This window comes from Sardina pilchardus, chromosome 14, assembly GCF_963854185.1.
Source record: "Sardina pilchardus chromosome 14, fSarPil1.1, whole genome shotgun sequence".
NCBI lineage: Eukaryota > Metazoa > Chordata > Actinopteri > Clupeiformes > Clupeidae > Sardina > Sardina pilchardus.
Window position 1 is genome coordinate 31234157 of NC_085007.1, and position 10269 is coordinate 31244425.

At 39.6% G+C, this 10269-nt stretch overlaps 1 protein-coding gene across 1 annotated transcript; it reads left to right on the forward strand.

Moving 5' to 3' along the window:
• The first annotated feature begins 1272 nt into the window (after nt 1–1272).
• On the forward strand, nt 1273–9411 carry agxt2 (alanine--glyoxylate aminotransferase 2). Its single transcript, XM_062553730.1, has 14 exons — nt 1273–1441; nt 2266–2354; nt 2471–2661; nt 2908–3031; nt 3266–3360; nt 3576–3669; nt 4107–4200; nt 4725–4825; nt 6160–6252; nt 6920–7052; nt 7781–7869; nt 8003–8152; nt 8694–8792; nt 9105–9411. The coding sequence occupies exons 1-14, from the start codon at nt 1342–1344 to the stop codon at nt 9204–9206; spliced, it is 1554 nt and encodes a 517-aa protein (XP_062409714.1). The 5' UTR covers nt 1273–1341; the 3' UTR covers nt 9207–9411.
• Nucleotides 9412–10269: the final 858 nt, after the last annotated feature.

Below are 10269 nucleotides of genomic sequence, written 5' to 3' on the forward strand. Positions count from 1 at the left end.
GTTAAGCGAAAGGAATTAAATGATCCTGAATTTCTTGGAGTTCAGTAGTGTCATTTATAAGACATTTCGCTGAATAAACAAAATCAGTTTGAAATCTGTATATCTGAATAATGGTGAAATTGATTGTCATTATTTAGCCTAATGTAATTATTTTATTATGTTGCTTTACATAATGCTATTCTAACCACACTTTAACTGAATTTGAATAGTTCATGAACAGGTCATGAGTAGGCTATGATGTCATGCATCCCATTAATTGCAGATTGCAGTTGTAAATGTTGTGACTAGGTTATGTGTCTAGGGTAACCTATATTCACAGCATCCAGTGTGCATGTTTCAGCGAATATGACTAATGACATGGAAAAGGTAGGGGAGACCAGGTGTGGTTGTAACATGGGGTGAGGCTATTTAGTTACCGGTAATACGTTTACTATTGCAGATAAAACCACATGCCCCATACAAGATTTAACTTTATATGTCTGAGGCAAAACATGACGCATTTTATCCAAGCGTAAACCAAAGCACTATAGGCTAATACAGTCAGATAAATGTGGCCGACAGGGTAGGTTCATTACTACACACTGTAGTAAAAAGTTTTGTACATTTCTCCTTTTTGCAAAAAGAAACAAACACTCACACACACACACACACACACACACACACACACACACACACACACACACACACATACAGGCACGGCACACAACACAATACATGCATGCACCCACACTTTGGCTAGGTTGTGGTCATTCAGGGAGAGATAAATAAAAAGACAATGTGAACTTGTATTCATGATAGGCCTATTGCAGTGGCCCAAATCTGTTTTTGAAACATATTGCCTCTCTTGTTCTGTCTTTTGTCTAACTGTTACCACTTGCCTATTTGTACTTTGTAACAAAGGACCACCTTGTATTCTGAATCTGCATCAAATGTTAAGGGCTGTGATTTTCTTGCAGAAATTTCAGTTGGTTCCATCTGAAGCAGACAAATAAGGGTAACAGAATTGAAGCTCAAAAAAAGATAGTTACGGGTGCAAAAAAACCAAAAAATTGTATAGATTCAGTTCGTTAAGACTGGCGTTTTTTGCAATCGAGACTTTGATGAGGAGATTTTGACCGATTTTGAAAGGGAGCAGGCAACATTAGCCTAGGACTGCGATGACTTGCAACTAGAACAGAGATGCGAGCAGAGGTCACTGTGCCTCCAGCTGCTATTGGCTGAAAGTGTTCTCCGCCCAATGCACTAACTCTTGAGGACAAACCCCAAAGATTGGTAAACTTTTACGTGTGAACAATCAGTGAAAATCACACAGTGTGCGTGTTGTTGTAGGAAAGGGCAGAAATGCAGAGGGCTCTCTCTCGAATGCACAGGCCGTGTGTGGCCAGGACATCAAATTATTGGAATGTAATTGATTTTACGGCCAGATTCTACCGGCCTAGCGGTGAGTGTTGCGCACCATGGAAACACTATCGTCTCTTCGTTAGTTCATCTCACTGATCTGCTGAGACAGGACGATTTCGTTAGACTATTGTTTATTTAAACATCACTTGTTTTTTGTATGTATTTGGCCGTGCACCTTGTTCAACAGCGATCCTTCAAAACATGTGTCTACATTGTATAGACCAATGAAGAGGATTTCCCACGACCTTTTACTGACCAGGGCCTTCACTGTAGGCTACCATATTTCATTCAGTGTACTTTAATTAGATACTAAGTCTAGTAGGCTATCTTTAAACTTGAGCCTAAAGCATAGCCCAAAAAGCTAGCCTATGCCTAGAGGAGCAGCTGACAAACAATACAAGCTTGCTTTCCTTTCAACCTATAGCCTAAGGTATCCTTTCACTATTAACACGTTTCCTGTGTGAGTCTCTTCACTAACTTCAGTAGGCTTAGTGGGTTGAATTGCTTCTTTTAATCGTCCTGTTATTTTGTCACATAATATTCTTTGGTTTTAACTGAGTGAAGAGTGTGTTATCTAATCTTTTCCATACTATCTCACCCATGCAGTAAAATAGGGCCCAACCATCAAAACCCACCCATAAATTCTGTGTTGTCATCACATCCTGTCCAGGCATTTCAGCTGGCTACTTCACTTTCCCTCAGGACTTACACTCACTCTAAGATCAGGTCGGGGCAGCCCAAGATGGTAACAGTGTGCTGTTAGCCCACTGGGCTTTTCTCAGGATTAGCTGATAATAATAGCAGAAGTATTCCCTCACAGTGTCACTGAATGACGTAAAGCTCTTTAATCCCCTCTCGGTGCAGGTGCATTATGTCAGAAGTCTGCTGTGAAGCACACATTCTCTGACCTTCCGGAGATGCCCAAGTGCCACTTCAGTCCTGAGCCATACCAGGTAAACGCTCACCTCTTAAATAGGAGTTCTGGCCTGATACACACACAGTGCACAAGCAGCAAGTATACTGTGTACAAGTAGCACTGCATCAACCCTGCCATTCCTCTCCTCTATAGGGCATGTCTGCCAAGCAGATGTTGCAGATCAGACAACAGAACTGCAACCCCATGACTATGAAGGTGACCTCGTACAAAAAGCCAGTGTTTATCCATCAGGGCCACATGCAGTGGCTGTGGGATGTGGATGGTAGGCGTTACTTGGACCTCTTTGCTGGGGTGGCCACAGTCAGTGTCGGTCACTGTCATCCGTAAGAGTTCTTTACTTTTGAGATGTGATTATGACTGATTTATTTTAGGCCTAATACACACCACGCTGGAATCACATATTGCACACCATAATGCACAAGACCACCCTGGACTTATGTCATTTTGGAATGTTTATTTCTTTGCATCAACCTCTCCTGCAGGTGAACATTACTGTGCTGGTTTGATGTATAAAAGGTAGAGAAAGAATGAAAGTGACTTTTCTTCATTTAGTTTTCATGTCTGCCCAGGAAGGTGACAGCTGCAGCAGAGAAACAGTTGAGACGCCTTTGGCACACAACAAACATCTACGTTTACCCTACCATCCATGAATACGTAGAGAAGCTAGTGGCTCTTCTTCCTGAACCACTGAAGGTACAAAGGAACACCCTCTGGCTTGCATAAAGACGTTTGGAGATGTTGTGCTTTTAGATGCTCCAGGATATAAAAGCTGTTGAGAATTCCATAGTTTTTAAATAATCAATAGTCCTTCTATTTCACAGTAAGCAGAACAACTTGTTTGGGAGGGCAATTTCAAACACTACGAACACACACTGAATATTGTAATCATTTAGGAAGTATAATAAGATATATTCTCTCTGTCTCAAGGTGGTGTACCTGACAAATAGTGGTTCAGAGGCCAATGATTTGGCCATGCTTATGGCACGACTACACACTGGCAACTTTGACATCCTTACTTTCAGGTATACCCAAATCTTACTCACTCAAATGCTGTACTCAGTTTCACCCAAATGCAGCATTCATTGTTTCATAAATCAGTGATATGGTAATTATTATTTTAATGTATGGGTAATGTCATCACCCTTTCCTATTACTTAATGTGAGGTCGAAATTACATTTAATCCACTACACAAACTAAAATATTCACACCTTTTTTATTTGTGCATGTTTTCTGCAGAGGTTCATATCACGGAGGTAGCCCACAGACTATGGGGCTGACGTCAAACGCAGCATACAAGTATCCTGTGGCCTCTGGACTAGGTTGTCATAATGTACGTATCAGACTGAGTGGTTTATCTCTGTCAAGCTTTTCCCCTTTTTAATCTCTTCTATAATCCTCTATCTGTTCATGTCCTTTAGTCACAGGTCCTCAGGCAGCAGCAGACTACCCATATCAGACTCTTTAACACATGCAGTCGCAATTTATGATAATGCAAATTGTAAAATAAAAGCTGTAAAACACTGTAATGGAATGCCTGATAAAAGGTAAATTGATCTCATGCCTAAACAGCAGTGGTTTAAATGAAAGGTCTCCCAAGGTTTTTTAAATGTTGTGTTTTCATAATCCATTTACACTGTTTACGTTTACCTCTCATTGTAAGGTAAAACTGAAATTGAAAATGTACATATAAGAAAATATGTCCATGAAATTCATATGCATATTCACTTGATTATGTTTTGTTGTCCTATGTATTTATTGTCCGTTTAGACCATGTGTCCTGATGTGTTCAGAGGCCCATGGGGAGGGAGTCACTGTAGGGACTCCCCCATCCAGACCTATCGTCAGTGTAGCTGCCCCTCCGGTATGTCAAGCACAAACACTTCAGGAGAGGACATGCACTGAAGCACATGCACCATTCTGTATTGATATGAAGTTAGGATTTGCATACCTAAGACTACAGTTAACACATTACTCACATTGAACTAAGGAATTTCCCTTTATCTAATAATAATCAAAGCAAAGGCATGCTCTGTATCTCCAAATTCATGTATGTCAAAATGCCCAACTTTAGAGACCCAATGTAGTACCCTTACATGGCAAATGTTGAAGGGTTACTGTCTTACAGAATAAAGTGCCAACATTAGATTGAAGCCAGGAATAGACTGTAAACAATTCACTGAAGTACAAGGTCCAGAACTTTTATCAGGTCAAACATTTACTGCTTTCAATGAAACTGTCAAATATTTCACTTTCAAGTCCACACGTCTATGTATCTGGAAAATGGGAAATATAAACTTACTGTAAATGTATGACCAAATATCTCCAAATGTTGCCACTTATAAACAGTCTACTTTACCTGATATTCCCTTCTTTGATTTTCTGCAGACCATTGTCAGGCTACTGACATGTATATTGGTCAGCTGAAAGAAGTCTTTGCCACTAGTGTTCCAAGTCGAATTGCTGCTTTCTTTGGTGAGCCTATACAGGTATGCTGTCATAAACCAAATAATTGTGTTGCTGATCAAGTTGATAGACTTATATGCAATGTTTGATACATTGATAACATAAGAGGAAAGCTGGTATCATAATAATATAGCTATGATGATTGTGTAATAGGCACACTTGAAGGTGACCATTGTGGTGAAATGAGTATGGCTTTTACATAATGATGTCCATGCCACTATAGTGGGGCACCAACATCTTCTGGCGTTACTTTAATCCCATGCTGTTTATTTAAATATCTGCCCTCTCGTCTTCTGGTGTTACATGGAACATACGCATCACTGCACATGTGTCATACACGTTCTCTAATGGCATCAGAGCCTTATGAGTTAATTCAATTTCAATTTCAATTTAATTTCACTTATTTTATTTTCCCCCCAGTGTTTCTGATAGATTTTGCGGAACATTGTGGTATTGTGTAGGCTATCTACCCAATGATGATAGATATAGATGTAGATATACAGTGCCCTCTATAAGTATTGGAACACATGCTAAAGTTGACTATAAAGAGGAATATAAAATCATCTTTTGGAAACTGATCTTAATGCCTTAAATGATTTGATTGGCATTGAGCTCAATGAGAATTAAACCAGCTAATAGGCTAACTGAAATAAAACCATGCCAATCTCTAGGTATGGTGAAGGATATGTGATGATGTGGGGCTAATTTAATTCCAAAGGCCAAGGGGACTTTATCAAGGTGCATAGTGTACTGGATCCATGAAATAACTGGTATTTAAAAAATATCAAAAATAAAAATCTGCCTGTCTCTATGGAAATTTTAACACATAGGGTTAACATAGGTGTCCAATATTTATGATCCTTGTATTTTAAGAAAAACAGTTATTTATTTACGATACATTATTCATTCACAAAGAAATGTAATGTCCTTAAAGGTTGAATATTTCCTTGTTTTTAAATTTTAAGGCATTAAGATCAATTTTTTAAAAGATGATTTTATATACCACTGTATAGTCAACTTTAGTTCCAATACTTATGGAGTGCACTGTAGATATAGATATCTAAATAATAATAAAATATTTTGTAAAGTACAATTCACTGAAAATCTTGCAATAAAGGTCAAAGCAGAGTATGTTGAGAGGAGTTTTTCTTCTTTCTATCCGGCATACAGTATGTACAGTACATGCTCATTTGTATCCTCATTATTCTTATATTGTGTGTATGTTACCTGTAGTGACTCACATGCATTTCTCTGCTGTCATGGGGACACACAATTGATTTGGTACTCTGCAGTGCATTTATGATTTGTACACTGTGGTTATGAACCCTGTGGTAATGATGGCCTATGTTTGGCACAGGGTGTGGGTGGTTCTGTTCAGTACCCTAAGGACTATTTGAAAGAGGCCTATAAGCTTGTGCGTGAACGAGGAGGTGTCTGCATTGCAGATGAGGTAGGTTTCTTGATCTTTATGTTAATAGTTTTAGTAAGTAGACTAAATAATTTAACAGAATAACAACAATAGCCACAAGCATACACAAACCATGACTGTTAAAAACAAATCGGTTTTAGATAAACAGATCTAAAAAAACAGAGTCTTTGGACACTTGTTGAATATTCCTGAACTATTGCTAGAATAAAGAGCATTACTGTAAATCATTCCACCAACAAAGAATCTCAGAAGAAAAGAGTTTTGACTGTGACCTCTTAGTGCTGATGGCTGGAAGGCTGACATAGCAGATGCTCATAAGAATAAGTCTGACAAAGCAGACACTTCTTTATTGTGTCTTCCTGCATAAACATGCATATCTGTATGTCTTCATTCAGGATTTCCATGCATTTGTGGTCTCTTTCAAGCAGACGCATCTACCTGAAAATGAGATCTATAACAAAACAATGTTAATATTTGACAAAAACAGTAGACTGCCTTTCATGAGAAAAATATTGACTTATTTGTTGTGCTATGTCATTGGTTAACATGGGGTTATATATTCAATGTTATTTACATTTATTCATTTTCCATTTTCCAGTGTACACATTCTTTGTAGGCTCAGATAGTCTTGTGTGTCCCTCAGAGAGGAAAACGTTATTTTGTTGGTCTCCCAACCCCTAACCCTCAGGTACAGACTGGGTTTGGCCGTACAGGAAGTGACTACTGGGGATTCCAAGGCCACGGTGTTATTCCAGATATGGTTACCATGGCAAAGGGCATAGGGAATGGATTTCCAATGGGGGCAGTTGTCACAACTCCAGGCAAGTTTTCAATTCAAGGAATACCTTTCATGAAACAGCACATGTAGTAATTTGTTTAATTTTTTCACTTTGGTATACTAGTTGTATGCTGTATCAGAAATGACGCATACCTAACTTACCCAGTATCAGTATCAAACATAGAAACTTATCTACTCTTCATAATCCACTCTCCAGTCCACTCATTTTATGATACTAAATCAAAGGGAAATGCTACACAATCCTCTCATTATTGCAAACAGATGTTTGCACCTCAGTCATGGGTAAACATCACCAGCTACTCAGAGGCTGATGAGCAAGGACATGCCTAGCAAGGCGGGGGAGGAGGAAGAGGGGGTGAATAGACAAAAGCTTGAGACACTTTGAAAAGTCTTAACTGGAAGGACACTGTCGATAAGAAATTGAACTGCTGCTCAGAGACATGCTGGTACAACAGTTACAACGTTACGAGTGTTACAATGAATTTAGTCTACCAAATCCCTTGTCAGTGTGTCCACTGTGTTCCCTTATGTCAGCCTGACCCTGTTCCCACTACTAGGATGCACTTTCTTTGATTAAAAGAAGGACAGAGTTTTTGGCAATTTTACACTTTGCTTATGGCCTTTCAGTGCAGGCTTCCTTTGTCATGTTGTTGGTCTTCCATGTTCTAAGAGGTTTCCCCTGAGGGAGGCCCATTGCACCCTTTCCTGAACGCCTTTGCCCCAGAGTCACGTTGCTCTTTTTGTGCTCAGAGATTGCTAGCTCATTTGGAAAAGGAGTTCACTTCAACACATTCGGCGGCAATCCAGTGGCATGTGCCATCGGCTCCTCAGTGCTTGATGTAAGTTCAGTGTTTATTAAATGACATCTTTTCAAAATGATCTCATTCACGTCCTGTAAATGGAAGTTGTCATGAAAATAATTGTTCTTTTGAGATTCACAAAAAACGTAACTTGTCCGTTTGTCTTTCTCAGACAATAGAAGAAGATGGAATCCAAAAGATAAGTGCTGTTGTTGGCACATATCTGCTGGAAGAACTTGCAAAGCTGCGTGATAAGTATGAAATCATTGGTGATGTACGTGGCAAGGGACTCATGATTGGCGTTGAGATGGTCAAAGACAAGGTAAGTGTAGGCCAATATGTTTCCTTACGCTTCTTACTATCAAAACAATGTAACAGACAAATGAAAGAATACTTGGTTTTCATTTTTATTTCTCTAGCTCTTGTACTCTCTGAGCAATGTTTTAATGTCTGTGTTCTGTGATTTCCTACAAAGCAGTTTTTGCTTGCTGCTGTTTAGAATTTCACAGATCACTAGTTATAATAGACACCTATTTCATTTTCTACTTCATGCTAGTCCTTAATAGCTCTTTGTCAGCCATATACAGTAGTTTGTTGGAAACAGGCACTTTGGTGTAGCAGTTGTTCTAGGCCAAGGATAATGTATAGTTTATGCATAGTCAGTCAGTGAGCGAGCGACCTCTCTAAACCTTCACTCATAACTCCCATGCAGTGCGTGTGGGTGTGTGGGTCTGTGTACCGGACAGAATGCAAGGGAGGCAGGTCATGGCAGCGCTGGTTACAGATTAACTACTGTATGACTGCAGCAGCACCTCCCATAGGCAGGCCTCAACATGACCCCCGTTTGCCCTCTGCTCACTCAGGCGAGCCGTGACCCTCTCCCTCCTGCAGACGTGGCTGAGATCTTTGAAGACGTCAAAGATATGGGAGTTCTAATTGGGAAAGGAGGCGTGTATGGACAGGTAGGCTGGTTTTCAGCAGGAGCAGAGCCTTCATTAGGCCGTCAGCACATCTACAAAACTAGCACACACAAAAATCATCCATCTGTCTGGTCACCCCGTCATTCTAACATGTTGCAATATGTCTGTATACAATTCTTCAATCTATTGAACTGAAAACCCTGCATTGGAGATTAGCTAGAGAGTATACAACCTGTCTGTTTCTGGATGCTAGTATTAATGTTCAAATGTACAAATGTTGTGATTTACTGTGATGGAAGGGTGCATGTGTGCAACAGAGCGTTCAGTCTCTCACAGCAAACCATTCTCCTACAGACCTTCAGGATCAAGCCCCCTATGTGCATCACAAAAGAGGATGCAGACTTCTTCCTAGCCGTTTTCAATCAGGCAGTGGTCAACTACATGGAGAGGAGATAAAACCCCATTGAGACTGGACTGAGACCTGGCGTGGACATTGATTACTCCAGATATGTTGACGCATGGGATTGCTGTATAAAATTTTAAAAGTTTGATGTGAAGCCTTACCACAGCTGTAAGGAGTATGCTACTGACAAGTGATTTTGTTTTTAATGTCAGGGCAGAAGATTTTCATTTAAGGATCCATGATGGAAACCCCATGAACCAGAATAAAATGAGCCAGAATTGATGACTTTCAGTAACAGACTTGTACTACACTTACACATCTAGTCGGTATTCACCTGAAATCATATTTACTTTTTTTAACCTATAGAATCAAAGATTGAATTAGATATTAGAAGAATACCCTGTCTCTTGGCTGATGTCATATCATGCAGACCATGCTGCCTCCTCAAACCTGGCACCAGAGCCAAACACACAGTAAACGCTAATAACTAAGCTATTAAGAATGTAAAGAAATCCTATGGTAAAGGTCATAGTAGAGTAAGGTGTACGGTCAAAATGAAGCCATTTTCTCTTAGTCTCAATAGGAGCGACAGCATCTGCAGAATTGGGTTACTACCACCACCACCCCTACTCTTTAGATTGATCATCTCTGAATTTCCAACCAACATGTAACACTTCTTCATGAACACTAAAGTGCATTTAATTTGGAATCTGTGGGCCTGTGGTAAACAGTTAAACATATCAATTAATGAATTAACCAGTGTAAAATTACCACTAAACCGTTTTGAAAACCTTGATGCACTGTTTATTCAATAAACTGCCTAATATTGTTTTTTTGGCATTCTATCTAACTCTAAAAAAAGGCATCTGTCTGTTTGTTCGCTGCATATCCCTTGAACTGTTCATGCAGCTGAGTGACTGCATTTCTGGGGTCCAGTGTGAGAGCTGGAGACTAATGCAGTGATTGATTCTGTGAGATGTGTGCCTTATGTCTTATACTGGTGTTGCCCTTGGATTACAGTACAGCACCTTCCACAGTTATTGGCACCCCTGGCAAAGTTGAATAAAAAGCAGTACACACAATTCTTTTTTGGTAATTTAGCCTAGTCTCACAATA

What these genes read in the sequence shown, in the direction of transcription:
- agxt2 (XM_062553730.1), top strand. Translation starts at nt 1,342, where the DNA reads ATGCAGAGGGCTCTCTCTCGAATGCACAGGCCGTGTGTGGCCAGGACA. An exon ending in GGCAGTTGTCACAACTCCAG is followed by an intron (nt 7,053 to 7,780) that starts GCAAGTTTTCAA and finishes TTTTGTGCTCAG; the next exon opens with AGATTGCTAGCTCATTTGGA. An exon ending in AAGGAGGCGTGTATGGACAG is followed by an intron (nt 8,793 to 9,104) that starts GTAGGCTGGTTT and finishes ATTCTCCTACAG; the next exon opens with ACCTTCAGGATCAAGCCCCC.